This window comes from Petaurus breviceps, unplaced genomic scaffold (genome assembly GCF_028583685.1).
Source record: "Petaurus breviceps papuanus isolate PSGF00001 unplaced genomic scaffold, PetGlider_PUasm1.0 419, whole genome shotgun sequence".
NCBI classification, from domain to species: domain Eukaryota; kingdom Metazoa; phylum Chordata; class Mammalia; order Diprotodontia; family Petauridae; genus Petaurus; species Petaurus breviceps.
Window position 1 is genome coordinate 1,857,958 of NW_027186324.1, and position 25,937 is coordinate 1,883,894.

Consider the following 25,937-nt stretch of genomic DNA (forward strand, 5'->3'; position numbering starts at 1 on the left):
AGAGAGAGAGAGAGAGAGAGAGAGAGAGAGAGAGAGTACTATAACACTCTCCCATTCTGTTCCAGTTCATACTACTTAACTGTTTAAGTCCTTTCTTAGGCTTTCTCATCTGTTTGGTATTTCCTGATGGAGATGTGAAACATTACTTAAAATGGGAATCAATATAAACCCATATGATACTTCTCTTCTATCAAGACCTAGTACAGATGTTAGCTCCATTTCACCCTCCTTGATTTCCTGAGATGAATACAATTCCTCCCTGTCCAAATTTTCTTACACAATAATGTCTGGACCTAGTCATTGTAATTTTCATATTCTATCTTGCATCGTTCTTAATTTTGGGAATATCTTATCAAATTATAAGTCCCTAAAGGATAGAGATAGTATTGTATTGTTTTTCATCTTTGTATAACAGTTACTGAACTAAATTAAATATATTACACTTTAAAAATGGAGAGGCCTCAAGTTTTCTCACTTATAAAATGAGGAAAGTGGAGTAGAGGATGTGTAGAATAATTTATGTATCTAACATTCTGGGATTCTGATTGTGTAACTTCAAAAGATCAATCTTTACTCATTTTATCCTGAAAATAAAACTGATTGACCCAAATGCTGTGGCAACATCCATGAATAACTACCAAATGTAACAGGTACGTTTCAAAAATTGACCTAATGGTCAATGTCTAAAAGATGTGGGTGGCAGGAAAGTAAATACCATTAAAAGGAGTGTTAAATTTTGCAGGTAACTGGTGGTGCAGTGGGGGGGTGGGGAGTCAATTGGTTCACTACAGAAGTAATTTAGCATGTAGCTCTCTGGAGCATGCATTAAGTTAAATAATTTCTTATATTTATTTGTATTTTATTTTGACCTACTTAATGGATTGGCCATAAGTATTCCAAAAATCATAGATGGGTAAAGAGTGCAAAATAAATGGTATTAAAACATTGTCAAATGATTTTTTTAATCTTAACTTATTGTTCTCTGACCTCTTATTTAGTTAATATTTATAAAGGATAATTAAAATATTACTCAATAGTTTTAACCTTCAGGATTCCATATTGCTATTACAAACTATAGAGAAATATCACGCAGAATTATGTCTTTATCTGTTAGTAACGTAAGCCATTTGCTTGATCAGCAATTTGAAAAACACAAACCATGAATTTTTTGCGTCAAAAATAATGGTTGTTCCAACTTTCCTGCCTCACCTTATTTTAACTAAGTAACTATCTATAATATCATGAAAGCAATATTAATTTGATTGCTAAAGCATTTAATATACATTCATTAAAGCATGCAGATAATAAGCATATAGCAATAAAATTAAGACTCCCTCCCCCCATCAAAAAAGAAAGCTGCTACAAAAAAATAGTTAAAAATGAAGAAAGGAAGACAACTAATAAATTCCTTCATAAACCTTGAGCATAGGTATTCTCTTAACAGGGTCCATTGATCATTGGGTTTTAGAGGTACTTCACAGAAGAAAAGGGAAATATATATTTCTAAGAAAATTCAATCACATGCCTTTTTTTTTTGGTACCCAAATAATTGCCTCTGTGGCAAAAGCCACTACATATAGTTTATCCAAAGTGACAAAGTGATGAAAGGATTAAAGTAATTTTCTTGATGGCCAAACCCTCACCTAATATGTTAATATTACATGGCACAGGTGAACTAATATAGTTCATTCAATCACATATTGCTTGCATGAGATATGAAGCATTGCATGAAGCCATGCTTAAATGGATAGAAGGATGGTTACTTACCAACAGGACGAGCTGTAGACATTACAATGGTGTGGTGAGAACATAAAAAAGAAATTAAAAAAAAAGAAAATTGTCAGAATGCAAGATGAGTAATGTTACATTTAAGAATGGACAGTAGAGTGAATTTGAAACTTTGAAATTTAAATGTGACTTGCGCTTTGGTTTATTTCCTTAAAAATAAAAAATAAAGCAATCTTTTCGCTTTAAAAGAATACATGAGCTATCATAGAAAAGGTTGCAGTGAATCCATTGATAGATATTTTGGATAAACTTATATGTGATGATCAATTACCACAATGAATGCCTTTTTAGAATGAAACTGCATTGTCCTGCCAAAGTATTATGGTCCCTTGATAACATTTATTCATGTTAAAGACTAACAAAGGTCATGGTAATAAAGGAAGTTATCACTGTTTAATTTAAATACCAACTGAATTTTAAATATGGCTAGTCAGAAATGTTACAAGGGCTACAGAAAAACCCATGACACTACTTTCACTTATTGATAACAGCATATCATTTTTCATCCACAGAAAGAATTGACGAAAATATAATAAAAGTTGAAATGACCTTAGAGATTTTAATTCAATACCTTCCAAATTAATGTTTAGTTAAATTCCACTTTGGGGGACGTGTGGCAAAAGAAAGATTGACAAGTTGATTCTTATTTCTTCTACAAATGACTGTAAAATGGCTACTGTAACAAATGATCCCATAATTATGCAATAAATTTTTTGCTTGAGAATATTATTACTAGAATACTGTTACTATTATGAAAATATAAGGATATTAAGAGAATCTTAATCTCAAGAATAAGTTTTAGAAAATTTAAATAAAACTTAACACACTGATCAATGAATCATGAGTTATAATTCTGGACAAACATTCCAAATACGTACCTGCATTATTTTTCTCTTCTGAAGAGTAAACAGATGTACCTAGCAACATTTACACTTTCAAAGTATATTTCTTAAAAATGTGAAAAAACTGGTATACCATCAATGATACCATGCAGAAGCTGAATCTACCTCATCATACAACCAAAATACATTATCTGTTTATAGCATTGATACAGTAAAATTTGCTTCAGTAAAATTTGGGGAGGGTTTTGTTTCTGTTTGGATTTTCTTTTTTAATATTAAGCATGCATATAATTGTACAATATTTCATTTGGTAGAGTTTGCTATGAATGGTATGGATTTCCAAATCACCTGATAATCTCTGTTTTTTCAGTGTGGATAACTAATGTCAATTCCAATAGCAGAGGTATAAATTCTGCTTCAAAATGTGTTTTGAAACAGTTATAAATACATTCATATGGACTATGGTGGGGTGATTGATTTTAACAGAAGGGAAAACACTGAGGAAAAAAGACAGATCTTTTCACTTCTTCTAAACACAAATAAAAATAACTACTACTGTGATATAAATAGCGGGTGTGGGGTTATGAAATTTAGCAATGAGATTTCTCCATCTTTTTGCCAATGTATAGTATGAATGTCAGTCATGTCAGTTTTGATCTGTTTATTTCTATAGCCTTTTCATTTTCATTTCACTCTGAATTTCAAACACTTTTGGTTCTCTAGTGCTTTATAAGCACTTGATGCTCTGCACTCCGGTAGTTATTCCTTAGAAGGCAACAAATAACAATGAAAAATAATTTTTGAAATTAAAAAATTAATCCTTTTTCACTTGAATTTAGACAAGCTCTCACAGTGCAGGCTTGATTCAGATGTTTATTAGAGTAATAAATTAATTCTAAGAGAAATCAATCTACATACTGAAATGAGCCAATCGAAAAAGTACTGGCTGTGGAATCAGAGGATATGTGTTTGAATTCCACTTCTTATATTTACTACTCTTGTGACTTTGCACAAATGACCTAACTTTTCTGTATCTCAGTTTCCTCATTGTCAAAATTAGGAGATTGGACTAGATGGTCCCTTCTAAGTCTTGATCTATGAGTCAATGATCCAACAAACTTAGTGAGGAATTCAACCAAGTTGTATATATGCACTACTAAATAAGAACTAGTTTGACTGTATTATTTAATTATTTGTTTTGAAGAGAGAAACAACCATATTAGGAAAATCACAATTTCATAAGAATATTAAGGCTAGGAGACCCATGACTAAAGTTAATCTGAAATAGCATAAGGTTACAAATAGTCAGGTGAAAAAAAACATAACTATTTTTAGTTAAAGGTTCATTTTATTTTATTTGTTCTTCGGGAGGTGGAGTCAGGGCAATTGGGGTTGACTTGCCCAAGGTCACATGGCTAGTAAGCATTGAGTGTCTGAGGACAAATTTGGACTCAGGTCCTCCTGACTCCCATGCCAGTGCTCTATTCACTGAGTTTCTTGGCTGCCCCAAGGGTTCATTTTAAAAATCACATTTGAAAATAATGGTAAAGGTAATGGTATTCTTACCTTTTGGACGTTAAACTACCTTTTCTCATGTCTACTATGAACCTCATCACAATATTTTGAAAGATTTATTATCTGGAAAAAACATTTATCTTTGCTACATAACACTGTTTTGCAGAAAAAGCTAGCAGGTTGCCATTATAAAAATTAAACAAATTAAACTGCACTGTGTCTCTGAATTAAATGTATGAAAATGGAAGTTGGCCTTTTTAGTCAATGGATCTCTGTAATCTACAGAGACCAAATATTCTAACTGAATGTACAAAAAGAGAAGCAAAGATGATTATAATTTTTTTGCTGACTTTTCTCTATGGTACAGTGGAGAAAATTAAAACCTACTACTAATCTACAATATCTTGGGATTTAACTGTAAAACAATATATACTTTATTTGTGTAGTTATAGACTTTGGTAAGTACAGATTTATGGAAATTTTTTCTTACTCTTATTTTGGAGCTCTTAGTCATGGATGAATTCCTAAGAACAAAATGAGCATTCCACTCGTATTGAACTTTGCAACACAGAAATGGGACAGGAATTTTTAGAGAAGTAATTTCATGAGAATAGCTAGTACTAAAAAAAAAAAAAAAAAAAAAAAAAAAAAAAAAAGTAAAACGTTGTTTTTTTCCTCCCCAGATATAAAGTTCCCTTTTTAGTAGTTCAAGAGTGTAGGGTAAAATTTTGATAAAACTAATAAAAAAAAGTTTTGTAAAGCGTAGTACTAATTCTAAAATTTTGTAATAGAAAACAAAAGGTGATTAGATGTTACGGTAAGTAAACTCCAGGATTCCAAGAATTAAATATATTAAACGATTATTTAAAGAAATAAAGAGTTCATGTTTTCTTACCATTTGTTTCATTGGCAAACATCTTCCAAAAAGGAAGCTCGTTATTTTTATATTTTCCAATAATTTAAAGAAGGAAAATTTACTATAGGAATGATTAGGACATGCATGCTGTTTTGTCAAGCTTTTGAACAAAGACTTTTATGGCTGACTGGAAAAGGAAACCTTCAGATCACCTAAGCACTAAACATTCATTAGAATTTTAAAGGAAACAAGGGAGAGGGGTGTATTAGAAAGAGTGCTAGGATTCAGAAGGCCTAAATTCTAGTCTTTTATCAATCACTAGCTTTACTCCTAGGATCTCAATAGCTCACTTCTGAAGGGAAAAAAGTTTGACTGTACAGTCTCCAAAAGGTATCTTCTAGATCAGAAATTCTGATATCTGTGCCATTTTGATGGCAAAAGAAAAGCACTGACAAGAAGGATGTACCTCCTCTGTCCCTTTTCATAAACATGTTCACTCCAAAAAAAAAAATCTTCTAGGAAAATAGTTTATTCACTTTTTTTTCTAGATCAACTACCACATTTCACCTTTAATTGGCTAAGTGAGAAAAATAATTGAATGAATGAAAATAGGAGTACTGATTAATGTGGCATGACATTGTTCAACATATTTAAAAAGGGAATGTGTCTCAGCCTCCAAGAGGAAGGGAAGAAGGTTTTGCTTTTCTAGAGAGAAATATAGAAATGGCAGCATTCAGTTCTTTAAACAACACACAGGGTTAGTACCATAACTACAGCTACATCTTTTGTGAAAAAAAAATCTAACCTCTACATTCTCTTCAACTTTCTTGGGGGCTTTAAGCATTCAATATGCACAAGGAGGAAGAAAGTGGTCATAGATATATGATTAGGATTCAGAGGATGGGGATGAAGTACAACGTAGGTCTGAAGAATGAAGCTCTATCCATTATTTTAGATGGCCCCTTTAACTAAATACAAATAATATGAAGGGAGAAGGAATCATTTAGTAAAGCACCAGGAGTGATTGAGAGATAAAAATATATTTGCAATTTTGTGTGAAATTATATAAAAGTAAATGTGTCTATTACAACTGTCTAAATGATGGTACTGTTGTTTGGTACCTTGGAATATTTAATTTTTCATACATGGGTCAAATGATCATACCTAGGAGATAGTTAATGGATTCTAGTTCATTCTAAGGTCAAACATTTATGATAATGCTTTCTCTCCTTCATAAGTAATTTCCCTGACTTAATAAATATATTCTATGACAGGAATAATGCATGACTTTTAAGAAGTGAAAGTCATCATAAGATAGTTTCTTTCATCTTTTAAAATTTTGTGATATTCAAAAATCATACACAGACCAATTGATTATCTATCAATATAGAGAAGCAAAAATTGTATAACTATTGATCCATGGCAAAAAAAAATAACAACAGTAAGTGCTAAAATAGAAAGAATAATGACAATTAGTTTAAATATTGGTAACACTAGTTAAAGGAAGACCCTATTTACTTTTTTTTTTAAGCAATTGGGATTAAGTAACTTGCTCAAGGTTACAAGGCCAGTTATTTATGGGTGTGGTGCTAAGTGTCTGAGCCCGGATTCAATCCCAAGTCATCCCGCCTCTAGGGCTGGTGCTCTTACTCGATGTGCTACCTGGCCATCCCTACCCTATTTACTTTTAACATTCTCATTTTAAATAAATAACCTTACACATTAAATATGAATAAATGTCTCTAAAATGTTTGAAGGAATAATAAGAACAAACTTGAGAATAATTCTTTCAGTTAATCTCAATTAATAAAAACATATTAGGATATGGACAATTAAATCTAATCATAAGTCAGATGAGCAAAATCTCTTAAATGAAGAAAAATGTATATGGCATAATTTGAAAGTTACATAATATATATATATATATATACTTACCAAATTAGTTATGCATTTATCTCCTGATTAAGGTTATTTTTGAAATATAAGTCACTTACCTCTAACAGTAAGGGTAGCAGACGCTTCCACTCTTCCAACCCGATTCTCAGCAACACACGTATAGGTGCCCTCATCTGAACTCATGGCCTTTTTAATCCTCAATGTGTAATCATCTTTGATATCGAATCTAAATCAGAATAATAATTCTATGTGATTTAGGAATTGTTGTGGGAAACAAAAGTTTCTCATTTGAATAGTATAATGGGATTGTGTCTAGTACACTTATATATATGATTAATTATGCAAAGTTGGATGATAACCACTCAGTAATTGTCATGAGATTTTCACTGAATCATATAGCAGTCAAAAAAACTTTTAAAGCAATATAATTAGTTTCAGCCTATTCATGCCATATTAGGAAATTATCAATTAATTAATAAATCAACAAGTCTTTAGTTAAGTATAACTATGTACCAGGTACTGCACTAATCACTCAAAATACAAAGAAAAAATTGAAAACAGTCCCTGCTTTTAATAAGCTTCACAATTTAATGTGGGAAACAATATGTTCACATACAAGGGTGAGTAGTGTGTATAAATAATACAAGATGTTCAAAGTATATTAATGCAGTTTTAAGCTATGAATATTACTTATTATAATATATTCAAATATAATGTAGTATATAAATATCATCTGTATATAAAAATGCCGGTAAATGTTAAAAGCCAGCGCTGTGGAAAACTATGCAAGACATACTTTTAGTTTAAGTTAGATTAACATTTGTCTATATCTCTCTTAAGTCTAGACAATCAACAACCACAAAAAATAAAGTCCTGATTTGTAGTATTTTGCAGTTTCTAAGGTGTATATGATTATATTTACATCCTGAAAATTTAACAATCACTTTTCTCAAGTCACTATGAGCTGGCTGTAGTATGCCCCTCAATTCTCTCTCTCTCTTTCTCTCTTGTTTTAAAAATTACTTACTTCATGCTACATAACTGAAAAACTTGTATATTCAATATCTCATAAGTCTATATTAATTATATGACTCCTATTGTTTATCTCTCAGTAACAGCAAAGGTAAATACAGCATGCTGCTAATTATGTTGCATATATATATATATAATTACACTTGTGCATAAATATTATATATATTTGATGGTTTCTAAAGCTGTTAATTTTGTTTGTTTCTTTGTAAAGAGTCTGGGACACATAACATTTCACCCTAAATTGCTTTTCAGTCTCCATTACTGAGTTGAGAAATATACTTAAAAACTGGAGGACATTTAGATGTAAAACAGCTACTTTCAAGTGTGGTATAATATTACTCATGGTCTATGTGCAATGGAGAGAGTCTGCATTTAATTAACCACAACAAAATAAAACAGATGAAAAAACATTACCCGTGAGGAAATTTTAATAAAATTGGGTGATTTTGATTGTGAAATTTGGCAGTCTGGTTTCTATGAATGCATTCATTGTTGCCAGTTTTGATTAATGACAGTTGTACAATCGTGTGCTGACAGTCACTGCCATACAGACACATATTATTCTGATATGAAACACTGCTGAAAAATGCAACCCAATCAGATTTGGCCCCCGAACAACATGTGCTATCATCACTGTACTGTGAATTGAGATTGATTGGTAACCAGCTGTGACAAAGTGGAAAAAAAAGCTTTGTTGTTTTCAAGGGAAAAAAAAAGAGAAAAACAAAGCAAAATTGTGTAAAAACTATCACCATCTGTTTGGCCAAATAAAAAATAAAACAAAATAATGAATATCTCACATTTTAAGCAAGATAATACATAAGGTTCAATTTGTATATGACACTTAATTTATTCAATTAATTTTATATTTTTAAAGATAAAAATGATTTTTGTTTAATGGATGTTATCTTCTAAAATCACTTCCTTATTAATTTCTTCTATAAGACTGTGTTTTACTTATTTTAAGAAGATTGTTCAACAATCACTAATAGGAAATTTTTAAAATAATTTTGTGGGAAAAGAATTAATTTTATTTGAAAGATCTTGGACAATTTAATAATTATGTCAAGATCTGCTTTTTTATTCCTTCTGTATAGCAAATGCCTCAATAGGAAGTAAAATCATCATCATTAATGCTACTATCTTACCTCACATTTACATAGAGCTAGGTAGTTTATTAATTTCTGATTTACATCATTCATTTCCATCAGATTTTGAGTTAGAAATTTTCTCCCCCTTTTTCCCCTACTCAACGCCTCAAAATAGCAGTACCACAGGTATCCCCTCCTCGATTCTGCTCTATCCCATATCTTCTCCATTACCCCCTTCTACTTTTCCAATAGGGCAGGTGGATCTCTATGCTGCAGTGGCTGTATAATTTCTTTTGCAATTACATGTAAAATAATATTATTAATAGTATACACACACATATGTATATATTTAAACATTTGATTTTAAAACTTTGAATTCCAGATTCATTCCCTTCCTCCCTTGTCACCCACCCTTACTGGGAAGATAAGCAATTCAGTATAGGTTGTACATGTGTAGCTAATGCAAAACATTACTATACTAGATATATTGTAAAGACTGACTGTATTTCCCTCCCTCCTATCCCACCCCCCACTAGTTCTATTCTCTACTTGGATCTCCTTCTTCAATGGTGAGTGCTTCCAACTTCCCTCCCCTCAAGCCTGCCCTCCCTTCCATTATCTCCCCTCTCACCCCTTCCCCCCTACTCTCTTGTAGGGTGAGATACCCTATTTAGTGGGTTTGTCATTCCCTCCCCGAGTTAAATTCAATGAGAATAAGGTTGACCCATTCCCTTTTGCCTTCCTATTCTTCCCCTCCATTGTAACCATTTTCCCTTGACTTTTTTTATGAGAAAGTTTACCCCATTCTGTCTCTCCCCATCTCCTCTCATTACATTCCTCTCTTACCTCTTAATTTCCCCTTTTAAGTATCATCCTTTCCTATTAAATTGGTCTTGTGCCCTCTATCTATGCATACCTGTACACATACACATATTCACATATGTATTCATATGCCCATATACCCTGATATAGACATACATATATATTCCCTTCAACTATTTTCATACTGAGAAAAGTTATCAGTTACAATTATCATTTATCCATGTTATATATGTCTATATATAATGTAATATATATTATATTCCATGTTATATATTCTAATGTTAAAAGTTCAACTTTGATAAGTTCCTTATGATTTCTTTTCCCTGTTTAACTTCTCATGTTTCTCTTGATTCTTGTATCTGAATTTCATATTTTCTATTCAACTCTGGTTTTCTTCTCAAGAATGCTTGAAAGTCTTCTATTCCATTGAATGATCATATTTTCCCCTGAACCATGATACTCAGTTTTGTTGGGTAGGTAATTCTTGGTTTTAATTCCAGCTCCGTTGGCCTCTGGAATATCACATTACAAGCCCTTTCATCCCTCAGTATAGAAGCTGCCAGATCTTGAGTTATCCTAATTGTGTTTCCACAATATTCAAATTGTTTCTACCTGGCTGCTTCTCATATTCTCTTCTTAATCTTGGAATTCTGGAACCTGGCTATAATATTCCTAGTAGTTTTCTTTTTGGGATCTTTTTCAGTGGGTGATTGGTGGATTCTTTCAACCTCTATTTTGCCTTCTGGTTCTAAAACAACGGGGTAGTTTTCTTTGAGAATTTCTTGGAAGATGATTTCTAGGTTCTTTGTTTGATCATGGCTTTTATGTAGTCTAATATTTTTTAAATTATCTTTCCTGGATCTATTTTCCAAGTCAGTGGTTTTTCCCATAAGATATTTCATATTGCCTTCTATTATTTCATTTGTTTGGATCTGCTTAACAGCATCTTGATTTCTAATAAAGTCATTAGCTTCCATTTGCTCCAATCTAATTCTGAAGGAATGATTCTCCTCAGTGAACTTTTGAGATTCTTTTTTCATCTGGCAAATTTGGCTTTTTAAGGAATTCTTCTCCTCATTGCCTTTTTCAGCCTCTTTTCTCATTTGAGTTAGTCTATTTTTTAAGGTATGATTTTCTTCAGTCATGTTGTTGAGTCTCTTTTCATAATTTTCTTGCATCATTCTCATTTCTCTTTCCAATTTTTCCTCCACTTCTCTTACCTGCTTCTTAAGGTCCTCTATGGCCTGTAACCAGCTCGTATTTTCTTTTAAAGCTTTTGGTGCAGGAGTTCTGACTTCACTGTCTTCCTCCTGTTTCATGCTTTGCTCCTTTTTTCCCCCAAAATAGGAGTCTAACGTGGGAATCTTCTGCCTGCTTTGTTTCCTTTCCTGGTCATGTCGCCCTTCAGTCACTTGAACCCTGGGCTTTTTGCCACAGTAGGACTCTGCCACCAGACAGGGGAGCTTTCATCCCAAATGCTGGGATTTTCTCAGCTGCCAGAGGTATTAGATGGGTGCCCTCTCTGAGGCCTCCACATGCTCTGGCAAGCTGGACATACACCCCAAGACTTCCACCCTAGACTGCAATCCAGATCCAAGCAGGTTAAAGGAAGAGTGATTACCCCTCAGATTGGTGCTTGGTCCCCCTCCACTCTGCAGGCCAGGAGCTGAAGCTGCCACATGGCATGGGCTGTGCCACAGCCCTCAGCAGCTTCTTGCCTTGGGGGCAAGAGCCAACACACTCCCAACTACTGGTCCCAAAGTCCAGACTGCACTGACCTCTCACTTTGTCCTTTGCATCTATGTGTTGATAATTCTGGAAATGGCCACAGCTGCTGGTGATCAGGAGTCCCTGCATCTGGTGGTTGTTCAGGCCCATCCTGGGGCTAAAACCTCAGTATGGGGCTGGGCTAGGCTCCCAAAGCACTATGCTAGCAGATTCCTGCCAACCTGCCAGGCTGTACTCAGTGGGAGGTTAGCTTCTCTGTGTCATTCTGTGGGTTATGTAGCTCCAAAGTTTGTTTAGAGTCCCCTTTTATATGGATTGGAGGTGGTTGGAGCCAGAGCCACACAGAGGTCCTGTTTCTACTCCACCACCTTGACTTTGCCAGCGTAGGTAGTTTAAAAAGTACTTCCCTTAAAAACAATTCGGGCAGGGTGGCCAGGTGCCACAGTGAGTAAGAGCACTGGCCCCAGAGTCAGGATGACCTGGGATCGAATCCGGACTCGGAAACTTAGCACTACACACAGAAATAACTGGCTGTGTAACCTTGAGCAAGTTACTTAATCCTGAATGCTTAAAAAAATCAATTCAGTAGTGAGGTGGAGCCAAGATGGCTGAGAAAAGTCAGAAAGTTGCCAGAGATCTCTTAGTTGCCCTAAAACAATAGAACCCATAAAAAGTCAGAGTGAAACAATTTTCCACATCATGATAACTTAGAAGAACTTGAAGAAAGGTCTGTCTCACTTGAGTAAAGGGGGAGTGCAGCCCAGTGCAGGCATCATCAAGGGAAGCCTGTGTAAGGCCCTTACACAGCACAGGTCAGCAACCAAGTTCCTGTGGTTCTGACTCAGCAGGACAGCTGCGAGGACTTCAACCCCAATAGAGAAGGCAAACTGCCAGCTATGGAACCCCCAACACAACAGGTATTAATAGGCTTGGCCATCCCATCACAGTGGGCAGGCTACCAGCTCTACAGACTGTTGGCAGAAGGCCAGTGTCCAGGACCCTGGGCCTTAGTGCAAGAAGCTTGGGATGGTGCCTCCTGTAACCCGAGGAGCAGAGATCAACTTTAAAAGTCACAAAATAGGCTAGAAAATAAGCATAAAACAAAGAAGAACTGTGACTATAGAGAGCTACTATGGTGACAGGGAAGATCCAAACACAAACTCAGAAGAGGACAATAATGTCAAAACACCTACATTTGAACTTCAATGTGGAATATGAATTGGTCTCAAGCCCAAAAAGTAATCTCGGAAGAGCTCAAAAAGGATTTTGAAAATCAAATAAAAGAAGCAGAAGAGAAATTGGGAAAAGAAATGAGAGCAATGCAAGAGAATCATGAAAAAAGGCAACAGCTTAGAAAAAGAAAAGGACACCTTAAAAAATAGAATTGGACAAATGGAAAGGAGGTACAAAAATTCACTGGAGAAAAGAACTCCTTAAAAAGTACAATGAGTCAAATGGAAAAGGAGGTACAAAAGGTTACTGAAGAAAATAATTCTTTAAAAATTAGAATTGGAGACGTGGGATCTAATGACTCTATGAGACATCAAGAATGAGACAAAATTTAATAAAAAATGACAATTCTACCTAAATTAATGTTCAGTGCCATACCAATCAAATTAGCAAAAAGCCAAAAATATTTTATAGAAATAAAATAGAAAAAAAATATCAAAATTCATCTGGAATAATAAAAGATCCATAATGTCAAGGAAATTAACAAGAGAAATGCTAGGGAAGGTGGCCTAGCCATACCAGATCTTAAATTGAATTATAAAGTAGCAATCATCAAAACCACTTAAAACTGCTAAGAAATAGGGTAGATCAGGGAATTGATTGGGTACACAAGACACAGTAGTCAATGAATATAGCAATCTACTGTTTGAAAAACCCAAAGTCCCCAGCTTCTGGGATAAGAACTCATGGTTTGACAAAATCTGCTGGGAAAATGTGAAAATAGTATGGCAGAAATTGATACCATATACCAGAATAAACTTCAAATGGGTACACAATCTAGGTATAAAAGCTGACACTATAAAAAAATTAGGGGAACAAGGAATAGTTTGTCTGTCAGATTTATGGAGAATGGAAGAATTTATGACCAAACAAGAGATAGAGAACTCTGCGAAATGCCAAATGGATAATTTTGATTACATTACATTGAAAAGTTTTTGTACAAACAAAGTCAATGTACCAAGAGTAGAAGGGAAGCAGAAAATTGGAGAAAAAAATTTACAACCATTGTCTTTGATAAATGCCTCATTTCTAAAATATATAGAGAACTGAATCAAATTTACAAGAATGCAAGTCATTCCCTAATTGATAAATGGTTAAAGGATATGAACAGGCATTTTTCAGATAAAGAAATTCAAACTATCTATGGTTATATGAAAAAATGCTCTAAATAACTATTGATTAGAGATAGGTAAATCAAAACAACTCTGAGGTAATACATCTATCAGATTGGCTAACATGACAAAACAGGAAAATGATAAATGCTGCAGAAGATGTGGTAATGTTGAAACACTAATTCATTGTTGGTGGAGATGTGAGATGATCCAACCATTCTGGAGAATGATTTGGAACTATACCCAAAGGGTTGTAAGAATGTGCATATCCATTGACCCAGCAATACCATTTCTAGAGCTGTTTTCCAAAGAGATCATAAAAATGGGAAAAGGACCATGTCCAAAAATATTTATAGCGGCTCTTTTTGTGGTGGCCAAGAACTGGAAATTGAGGGGATGCCCATCAACTGGGGAATGGCTGAACAAATTCCATGGGACTCCTGCTTCTACTTCCTCCAATTCACGTAAAAGGTGACTCTGAACAAACTTTGGACCTACAGAATCCACAAAATGACACAGAGAAGCTAACTTCCCGCTGAGGATAACCTGGCAGGCTGGCAAGAAGGGGCCAGCAGCACTCCGGGAGTCTTGGCCAGCCCTGCTTGAGCCCGAGGTTTTAGACTCAGGGCGGCCAAAACCAACTGCAGGCTGGAGGGAATTTAGATCACAAGCAGCTGTGGCAGTTTCCAGAATTATCAACCCACAGAGGCTAAGGACAAAGTGAGAGGTCAGTGCAGTGTGGACTTTGTGAACCAGGAATTCGGGAGTGCAGTCAGGTCTTTACCCCATGGAGGGAGAAGTGGCCGAGGCTTGATGGCCATGCAACCACCACCATATGGGTGCTTCAGAGCTCCTGGCCTGCAGACTGTATGGGGACCAAGTTACCAGTCTGAGGGGTAGTCGCTCTTCCTTTAACCTGCTCAAATCTGGATTTCAGTCTAGGGTGGAGGTGCTGGGGTGCGTGACCAGTTTGCCAGAGAGTGGGGAGGCTTCAGAGAAGGCGCCCAACTAATAGCTCCAGCAGCTGAGACAACCCCAGCAATTGAGATAAAGCTCCCAATTTTGTAGCTTTGTTCTTTGGTAGCAGAGTTCTACTGTGGCAAAAGGCTCAAAAGTCAAGTAACTGTGAGGCAACATGAGCAATCAAGGGAAGCAAGGCAAGCATAGTGGTCTGTCTCTGAATTCCTTCTGGGGGGACAAAAAGGATCCAGGCATGGAACAGGAGGAAGACAGTAAAATCAGAACCCCTGCACTAGAAGCTTCCAAGAAAAGAATAAGCTGCTTACAGGCCATACAGGAGATTAAGAAGGATTTTGAAAAGCAAATAAGTGAAGTGGAGGAGAAATTGGAAAGAGAAATGAGAATGACGCAAGAAAATTATAAAATGAGGGTCAACAACCTGACTGAAGAAAATAACACCTTAAAAAATAGACTAACTTAGATGGCAAAAGAGGCTCAAAAAGGCAATTCAGAAAAGAATACCTTAAAAAGCTGAATGTGTTAGATGGAATATCAAAAGCTCACTGAAGAGAATCATTCCTTCAGAATTATTTTGGAGCAAATGGAAGCTACTGACTTTATGAGAAATCAAGATACTATTAAACAGATCCAAACAAATGAAAAAATAGAAGGCAATGTGAAATATCTCATTGAAAAAACTACTGACCTGGAAAATAAATCCAGGAGAAATAATTTAAAAATTATTGGACTACCTGAAAGTCATGATCAAAAAACGAACCTAGAAATCATCCTCCAAGAAATTCTCAAGTAAAATTGCCTGATGTCTTAGGACCAGAGGGCAAATTAGAGGTTGAAAGAATCCACCAATCACCTCCTGAAAAAGATTCCAAAAAGAAAACTCCTAGGAATATTATAGCCATGTTCTGGAGTTCGCAGATCAAGGAGAAAATATGACAAGCAGCCATGAAGAAACAATTTGAATACTCTGGAAATACAATCAGGATAACACAGGATCTGGCACCTTCTACACTGAGGAACTAAAGGGCTTGAAATATGATATTCTGGAGGGCAAAGGAGCTGGGATTAAAACCAAGAATCACCTACCCAGCAAAATTGGGTATCATGTTTCAGGGGAAAATATGGTAATTCAGTGGAATAGAGGACTTTCAAGCATTTTTGATGAAAAAAAAAGAGTTGAATAGAAAATATGACATTCAGATACAAGAAGCAAGAGAAGCATGAGAAGGTAAACAGGGAAAAGAAATCATAAGGAACTTATCAAAGTTGAACTACTTATATTCCTCCATGGAAAACCAATAATTATAACTTATAAAACTTTTCTCAGTATGAGAATAGTTGAAGGGAATAGAAATGTATACTATGTCAAAACATTTAACTTTCCTCTGTCACAATGGTGTCTGTGATTCAAAGTGTTTGCTTGATTTGGTTTGAACCCTTAGCTCACTCAGGTCCCTAATCTCACATGTTCAGTGACAGGATGTGTAGATTTATTTAAAGTTCTTAATGCCAATCTCTGAAAAAATGAAACATTTCCACTAACTGAAAAGTGCAACAAGGCCTCTGACAAGTAGTTATGTTTTGTGACACACTGTGTTTGTCATGGCTCTGTTGAGAACACAATCTGTATAGCCTGTTTTTTATTTAGTTCATGTTTCACTGATTATACATCATGCTATATGGAAAAGCACAAGGCAAAAATGTAAAAACATACACACACACACACACGCTCACATATGCACACAGGCACACATACAACAAAAACTAGACTGTTAAAGAGATATCCAGAAAATGTTTGGATGTGTTATCACAGTATTTTTTCTAAAGTGAAATCCTCCATTTTTTTGTTTGAGAGAAAATAGCAAATGAAATTTGGGTCATTTTTGGTGTTGATCTGTGTCAAGTTTTCTTTCTGAAAGAAAGTATTTAATTTATGTATGCTTTACAAAAAGAGAAGAGAAGAAGAAAAACCCAGTCCCCAGTAAATGTTATTTTTGGAAACAATGATTTTTGTCACTAAATGTTCTATTGGTCCACATATATAAAGAGAGGCTATGTAAGAATGTTGTATATTTTAACATAAATCCATTTAGAGAGATTATCTAGTTTCATTAATTTTCATAGTGCCTTCTTCACATGTCAGCTAAAACTCTGCAATACACAATATTTGTTCTAAAAAAAATACTCTCCTAAGCATATGGGTATATGAATGTATATGTGAGTATGTGTATATATGTGTACAGGTATACATAGACAGAGAGTACAGCACCAAGTCAATAGGAAGGGATGATACTTAAAAGGTGAAATTGCGAGTGAGAGAGGAATATAATGAGAGGATATGGGGAGAGACAGAATGTGGGAAACTCATACAGAAGAGGCAAGGGAAAATGGTCAGAATGGAGGGAAGAATAGGAAGGCAAAAGGGAATGATTCAAACTTATTCTCATTGAATTTGGCTTGGGGAGGGAATGACATACACACTAAATAGGGTATCTCACCCTACAGGAGAGTAGGGGGGAAGGGGATTAGAGGGGGAATGATGGAAGGTAGGGCAGGCTGGAGGGGGAGGGATGTTGGGAGCATCCACTTCTGAAAAGGGACGGGATCAAAGTAGAGACTAGAAAAAGTGGGAAGTGGGATTGGAGGGAGGGAAATATAGTCAGTCTTTTACAATGTATCTACTATGTTAATGTTTTGCATTAGCTACACATGTACAACCTATACTGAACTGCTTATCTACCCAGTAAGGGTGGGTGAGGAGGGAGTTAGGGAAAGAATCTGGAATTCACAGGGTTAAAATCAAATGTTTAAAAATATATATATTACTGATTCCCTTCTCTCCACCTGCCACAGCAGTTCTCAAGCAGACGGTCAGCTCGCCTGCCCAGGGCCACGGCCCTGTAGCTCGGTCCTGCCGCCCCTGCTGCGCTTCGGCGCTCGCCGCGCACGGCCTCTGGGCTCTCTTCTTCTGCCACCTCCGCCTCCGCGGGGGGCCTGCGCCGCCTCCACGCCCCCGTTGCAGCCAAGGAGGCCGCCTCTGGCAGGCTCCCGCTGCACACCTTTCATCCTCCTCCGAGCCTCCTTCTCCACTGGGCCTTGCCACCGTCTCCACGTGCTCGCCTGGTCTTAGAAGCCCGGGCCTGTGCAGTCCTGGCCACCATGTCTCTCCTGGCCCGCTCCCAGCTCGCAGGCTGGGCTGGCGAGTGCACTACCCCTTCTGGGTCCCTTTGAGGCCCTGGGGGCGGACCTGGAGGGGGAGTTTCCCGGGGGGAGCGAGCCCCTAGCACGTGAAGGCTTCTCAGACTGGATGACTGAGGGGGTGCAGTTTACTGCCCTGCTCCCCCTGGAGACCCCAGCACACCCCGGGGCCCTCCCGCCACCATCTCAATCTCCTTCCCCTCCAGACCTCAAGGCCATGACCTCCCTGCTGAAGAAGGAGGTGGAGCAGATGGAGGACGTCTTCCTGGATGCCCCTCTCCCACTCCCCTCCCCAGTGCCCATGCCCCTTCCTCTGCCCCCCTTTAACCTCCCCCAGGCCCCTCTGGATACCCTTGATCTGCTGACCTACTGCAGTGGAGAGCCTGGGTGGGGCGAGGAGGGAGGTGGGGAGGTCTTCCGAGGCCTCCTGCCCACCCCATCTGTCCCCCGACCAGCCCCTTATCCTGTGAAGCCCTCTCGGGGAGATCGCAAACAGAAAAAACGTGACCAGAACAAGTCAGCTGCGGGCTGGTACCGCCAGAGGAAATGTGCTGAGGGGGAGGCCCTGGAGGGCGAGTGCCAGGGCCTGGAAGCCCGCAATCGGGAACTGCAGGAGCGGGCAGTCAGTGGAGCAGGAGATCCAGCATGTGAAGGACCTGCTCATGGAGGTGTGCAAGGCCCGAAGCCAGGGGCCAAGGAGCTCTTAGCACATGGAGGCTATCATGGCTGCTCTCCCAGCCTTGGCCTCCTTCCCTCCCTCCCGGGGGCAGAGCAGGGCAAGGGCTGGGCCTTGTAAATGAGGGACCCCCCCCCCAGGCTCCTTCCACCTTGCTGTACACCTGCCTTGGTCAAGGGGTGGTCACTGACCTCAGGAGCAAAGTTAAGGGGAAGCTTCCCCGCTAAGCTCTCAGGCCACATCTGAAGATTAGGCCAAAGGGACTGTGGCTGCTTGGGCAAGGGGTGATGGTGGTGGATATTGGCTAGGAGATGAGGGCCTGGGGCTTGGTGACTAATAAAGGAACAGACTGGCAAAAATATATACATTATAATTATTATTATCATTATCATCATCATTATTATTATTTCACATGTAACTGGGAAATAAGATATACAGGCACTGAGGCACAGAGATCATCCACCATGCCCTACTGGAAAGTCGGAGGGGGGATGGCGGAAAATATGGGAGAGCAGATTGGGGGAAGCGATATTCAATGGGATCACTGTTTTGGGGTGGTGGGTAGGGGAAAAATGGGGAGAAAATATGTAACTCAAAATCTTGTGGAAATGAATGATGTAAACTAAAAAAAAGAAACTACAAAAAAAAAAAGTTAACCAACTGGAAATAGAGAATAAAAAACTGAAGGAATAAAATAATTCCTTGAAAACTAGAACTGAGCAAAGTTAGTTAATATTTTTAAGATAACAAGAAATAATAAAACAAAATCAAAAGAATAAAACAAAAGAAGATATGAAACCTCATCAGAAACAATAAATCTGGAGAACAAATTGAGGAGAAATGACATAAGAATAGTCAGACTACCTGAAAATTATGATTAAAAAAAGAATTTTGATACAATATTACAAGAAATTACGAAGCAAAATTGCCCTGAAGTTCTCAAACTAGTAGCCAAAGCAGAAATATAAAAAAAATCTACCCATCAGTACTTGAAAGAAATCCCAGAAGGAAAACTTATAGAACGTCATAGTCAAGTTTCAAGACACTCAAGTTAATAAGAAAATACTGGAAGCAATAAGGAAAAAAAAATAATCTAAATATCATGGGGCTACAATAGGGATTCCATAAGACCTATCAGCTAGTACCTTAAAGGACAATAGGTCTTGAAATACTGTGTAGAGCAACAGAGCTGGGGTAATAACCAATGGTAACTTACCCAGCAAAGTCAAGTATAATCCTGAATGGGAAAAAAAATGGATATTTAACAAACTAAAAGAGTTTTAGGAATTTATGACAAAAACAGAAGAACTTAAGGGAAATTTTGACGTATAACTTCCAGGAGAAATATAAGATAAACATTAAAAACCAATTATAAGGGACTCATTAAGGTCAAACTGTTTACTTCTTACATGTGAAAATGTCATCAGTGCTCTTATGTCGGTCATCATTATGTGGGCAGTTTGAAAGAAAGACTTTGCTTGAATTGTCCATGATGGGGTGATTCTAAAAAATAAAACAATCTAAGGAGAAATAAAAAGGAATGATTGTCTCACACAAATGAGGCATAAAAGGAAAAACTGATGAAGAATAAATTAGTAGCAGGGAAGATAGGTAGTGCTGGGATCTTATTCTAATTGACAATAGGTTAAAAAGGGCACAACAGATGTATCTAGAAGGGTATAAATGTCTTCTAAATTCAGAAAGAAATAAGGAAAGCAGATACGGTCAGAGGAGAAGATAAGGAAGTGACTTTTTGAGGAGAGGGGAGGTTAAGGAATAGGAGAGATAGGTAGTGAGTAGGAGTAAAGCAGAGGAGTGAGGAGGGATAAAGTAAATACAGAGAGAAGTTTAGTGAGGAAAAATAGGAAGAAGGAAAATACGTAAGTAATTATAGCTTAGAATTTGAATAGGCAGAATTACCTAGAAAATGGAAATGTACAGCAGATTAAAAATCTGAATTCAACACCATGTTGTTTTTAGGAAACATAAATATGAGAGATACACACAAAGATAAAATAAAGGGTAGGAAGAAGATTTATTATATAAAAATGGCTTAGTGATCATTATCTCAGATAAAATTAAAGCTAAAATAGATTTATTCAGAGCAGAAAAATAAGGAAACTATATGTTAGCAGTATTTTTCAATATTGTTTTAGACTATAAAATCACCACATAGTATACAGTAACTAAGAGAATACCTACCAAAACAGATACAAAGCTATATGAACATAAACTTTTATACAAATAAAGTCAGGTCTAAATAAATTGAAGAAATATTTATTGTCCATGAATAGCAAAAGACAATATAATTAAAAATAATAACAATTTTATCTAAATAATCTATTTATTCAATTCCATCACAACTAAATTACTAAAAAAAAAAAATCCTATTGAACTAGAAAAACTAATGATAAAGTTCATTTGGAAAGGGAAAAGGTCAGGGATTGCCAAGAAACCAGGGAAAAAAGAAGATATAAAGGAAGCAGATTCAGCAATATTGAACCTAAAACTTTATTATAAGGTGAGAACCTTGTTGAAGTGTAAAATGGATAATTTTGATTATTATTAGATTAAGATTTTCTGGTATAAATAAAGCCAATATAGTCAAGAATAGAAGGAATGCAGAAAAGTGAAAAGAAGAAAACTTTTAATAGACAATCTCTCAGATAGGATGTGATTGGGTTGGAATATGGTGATGTAGGGAATGATGGACTGCTTGATTTAGAAAAACATGGAATGACTTGGACCTATGAAAAAAGATGCTTACCACTTTCAGAGAAAGAGATGACAAGTGGAAATATGCATAGTATAGTCTTATATATATATATGTGTATGAGTGTATATATGTATATATATATATTATATGTGTTATGTATGTATGTATCCACAATTAATTGCAACCTTCTTTAAAGTGGGGATTGGGCTTCAAAGGAGGGGAAAAAATAAAGTAAAAAGTGCACAGCAGACAACAAAAGAAAACCTACAAAGAAGCAAAGAAAAGTGAGACAGCTTAGAAAATGATATGTTTATTATATAGTTTTCTTGAAATGGAAATTTATTGTTTTATATGGAATCCTCTCTGTGTTCTGCTGTGTACATGGCAGTATTCTTTTTTTTTTCTTTTCTCATGTTGAATTTGTTTAAAATAAATTTTAAAATTACCAAAAAAAAAGAATGAGTGGATCAAATTATAATTATATGAACAATTAATTTCATCATAGAGAATGACAATAATGAGACAACGTGCCAAAATTTATGGGATGCAGTCAAAGCAGTACTTATTGGACATTTTTTATTTATACATCCTTACACTGATAAAATAGAGAAAGAGCAGATCAATGAATTGGGCATGCAACTTAAAAAGCTAGGAAAAGAAAAAAAAATTAAAATCCTCTGTTAAATACCAAATTAGAAATCATGGAAATGAAAGCAGAGGTTAATAAAAATAAAAGTAAGGATCTAGTAAATAAAACAAAGAACTGGTTTTATGAAAAAAAAAATATGTAAACCTTTGCATAATTTGATTTAAAAAATGAAGAAAATCAAATTACCAGCAAAAAAAATGAAAATAGTAAATTCACCACCAATGAAGAGGAAATAAAAAGAATAATCTGGAGTTATTTCCCCAATTGTATGCCAATAAATACAACAATCTAAGTGAAATGGATGAATATTTACAAAAATGTAAACTGCCCAGATTAAGAGAAGAGGAAATAGAATGCTTAAATAACCCAAATTTAGAGGGAAAAATTGGAAAAGGCATCAATGAAAATGAAAAATCCCCAGGGCCAAACCTGGATTTACAAGTGAATTCTAACAAACATTTAAGGAACAGATCACTCCAGTACTATGTAAGCTATTTGTTAAAACTGGCAAAAAGGAATCCTAACTAATTAATTTTATGACACAAATATGAGACTGATAACTAAACCAGGAAGAGTCAGTACAAAGAAAGAAAATTATAAATCAATTTCCCTAATGGATATTGATGCAAAATTTTTAAGTATTTTAAATAATACAGCAATATATTGCCGGGGTAATACACTGTGATTGCGTGGGATTTATACAAAAAAATGTAGGGTCTGTTCAGTATTAGAAAAACTATCAGCATAATTGAACATATCAATAACAAAACCAAGGGAGTCAAGATAGTTGAGTAGAAGCACGACATCCGAAGTGTCTCCGGCTTCCACCTTCCCCAATCAATGTAAAAAGGGAACTCTGAACAAACTTTGGAGCTGCAGAACCCACAAAATGACACAGAGAAGTTAACCTCCAGCTGAGGGCAGGCCGGCAGGCTGGCAGGAAGCTCTGGGGCCTTGAGCAAGTGAGCCTGAGGTTGTAGCCCCAGGGTGTGCCTCACCAACCATCAGCTGGAGGGACTCCAGATTAGCAGCAGCTGTGGCCGTTTCCAGAATTATCAACACATAGATGCTAAGGACAAAGTGAGAGGCCAGTGCAGTCTGGATTTTGGGACAAAGTAAATGAGAGTGCATTGGCTTTTGCCCCAGAGGCGAGAAGCCACTTAGATGCCAGCACAGCCACCCTTCCCCAAGTGGCAGTTTCAACTCCTGACCTCCAGAGTGTAGGGGGACCAAGTGTGATAGTAATGGCAATTAAAGATTCCCCTGTATTGGCTTGATTTTCAAATTGATTGTGTTAAAACCCAGAGCTTGTTAATCCCAACTGTGGGATGGACTTGTTGATGTGAAAAGATTTAAGTCCTGAACTGGGAGGAGCTGGTGACATAGATTTGGAGAGACAAGAGAGAGGTGGAAGATCTTTTTGGAAGCAACACCTCCTGGAGAGAGAGAGAGACTAAGAGAATTGCTGGTGGCCGCTTTGAATTGCCCTGGACTTTTGAGACCTGCCCCCTGAGCTGCCAAGGACTGAGGAGACATGGCTGTTTTGCTGGTACTTTGTCTGTCTGTTTTGATGTTCTTTTGCCAGATTTGTCCACTGGTGAAAGACAGTCCTTTTGTTGAAGAAGTCCTGGAACCTGGCTGTTTGCTAAGAAGCCCTGAGACTGTCCTGCAGACAGAGAGTGAATACTGTCCACTGGTGAGGGACAGTGCTGTTGTTGCAGGGGTCTGGGAGCCTTTCTGTTGGTTCAGAAGCCCTGAAGAAGGATTTTTTTGTTGTATGTTTACAGAAATACTGGGAGAGGGCTTTGCTAATGTGTTCAGGGGTTCTAGGACTGTTCTACAGACAGAGGATAAATTCATGAAGGGACTGGCAATGTATCTTATGGCCTTGCTAAGCCTTGTCTCCCCAGGAACTAAGATTGCTGAGAACTTGCCTTGTGTCAAGATGAAGAAAAGACCTCCATTTGGGTATTAAGTGCTGTGTTTAAACTTGATGTAACTCTGGGGTAGATTCAATTGTGATCCAGGGGTGGGGAACTTTTGCCCTTATGTTTGGAAACTAATCTCCATTTGAGAAGAGTGGCTTTGTGGTGGACCAAATGAAGGTATAGCCTAGGGGTGGAGAAGTATTTAGAACAGAGACTTTGTAATTGATTGAATGATTGGAAGGTCCTGGAGTGGGGTAGTCCTTGGAGATTATTTAATCACACTTAGTAAATGCTGTATTTGGAATGATGTCATGTTTTGATCTTCTCTGTTCTTGGTTGGTCACTGAATAAAATGGAGAGCACCTATGCTGGTATTCTGAACCTTGGGAAGTTGCCTTCTTTTGGCATTACATTACACCAAGCGACCAGTCTGAGGGGCATTTGCTCTTGCTTTAATCTGCTTGGATCTGGATTGCAGTCTAGGGTAGAGCTCCTAGGGCATGTGTCTAGCTTGCCAGAGCATGTGGAGGCTTCAGAGAGGGCACCCATCTAATACCTCCAGAAGGTGAGAAAACCCCAGTGTTTGGGACGAAAGTTCCTCTGTCTGGTGGCAGAATCCTACCGTGGCAAAAAGCCCAGGAGTCAAGTGACTGAGGGGTGACATGACCAGACAAAGGAAACAAAACAAACAGAAGATTCCAATAATAGACTCCTATTTTGGGGACAAAAATGAGCAAAGAATGGAACAGAAGGAAGACAGTGAAGTCAGAACTCCTGCACCAAAAGCTTCAAAGGAAAATACGAGCTGGTTACAGGCCATAGAGGACCTTGAGAAGCAGATAAGAGAAGTGGAAGAAAAATTGGGAAGAGAAATGAGAACAATGCAAGAAAATTATCAAATGAGAGTTAACAGCCTGATTGAGGAAAGTTACCCCTTAAAAAATAGACTATCTCAAATGGCAAAAGAAGCTGAAAAAGGCAATAAAGAGAAGAATGCCTTAAAAAGCTGAATATGCCAGATGGGAAAAGTATCTCAAAAGCTCACTGAGGAGAATCATTGCTTCAGAATTAGATTGGAGCAAATGGAAGCTAATGACTTTATGAGAAATAGAGATGCTGTTAAACAGATTGAAACACATCAAAGAATTGAAGTCAATGTGAAATATCTCATGGGAAAAACTACTGATCTGGAAGATAGATCCAGGAGAGATAATTTTAAAATCATTGGACTACCTGAAAGCTATGATCAAAGTAAGAACCTAGAAATCATCCTCCAAGAAGTTCTCAAAGAAAACTGCCCTGGTGTTTAAGAACCAGAGAGCAAAACAGAGGTCGAAAGGATCCACTGATCACTTCCTGAAAAAGATCCCAAAAAGAAAACTCCTAGGAATGTTATAACCAGGTTCCAGAATTCCCAGATTAAGGAGAGAATATTACAAGCAGCCAGAAAGAAACAATTTGAATATTGTGGAAACACTATCAGGAGAACCCAGGATCTGGCAGCTTCTACACTGAGGGATCCAATGGCTTGGAATATGATATTCTGGAGGACAAAGGAACTGGGATCAAAGCCAAGAATCACCTACCCAGCAAAACTGAGTATCATGTTTCAGGGGAAAATATGGTTGGTCAGTGGAATACAGGACTTTCAAGCATTCCTAATGAAAAAAAACAGAGTTGAATAGAAAATTTGACATTCAGATACAAGAAGCAAGAGAAGCATGAGAAGGTAAACAGGGAAAAGAAGTCATAATGAACTTATCAAAGTTGAACTATTAATATTCCTACATGGAAAAACAATAATTGTAACTGATGAAACTTTTGTCAGTATGAAAATAGTTAAAGGTAATATCTCTCTCTCTCTCTCTCTCTCTCTCTCT

General features: G+C 36.8%; 1 protein-coding gene and 1 pseudogene across 10 annotated transcripts in view; one reads left to right on the top strand and one right to left on the bottom strand.

Moving 5' to 3' along the window:
• The window catches only part of ROBO2 (roundabout guidance receptor 2), an 800,464-nt gene that overhangs the window by 176,070 nt on the left and 598,457 nt on the right, over positions 1 to 25,937 (bottom strand). For all 10 annotated transcript variants that reach the window (XM_069100506.1, XM_069100507.1, XM_069100511.1 and 7 more), the window contains exons 6-7: positions 6,996 to 7,123; positions 1,768 to 1,779 (exon numbers count right to left, since the gene is read on the bottom strand). In XM_069100506.1, the coding sequence (XP_068956607.1) occupies positions 1,768 to 1,779; positions 6,996 to 7,123 (140 nt within the window). The remainder of the gene's footprint in view (positions 1 to 1,767; positions 1,780 to 6,995; positions 7,124 to 25,937) is intronic.
• On the top strand, positions 12,467 to 18,795 carry LOC138171111 (cyclic AMP-dependent transcription factor ATF-5 pseudogene; annotated as a pseudogene).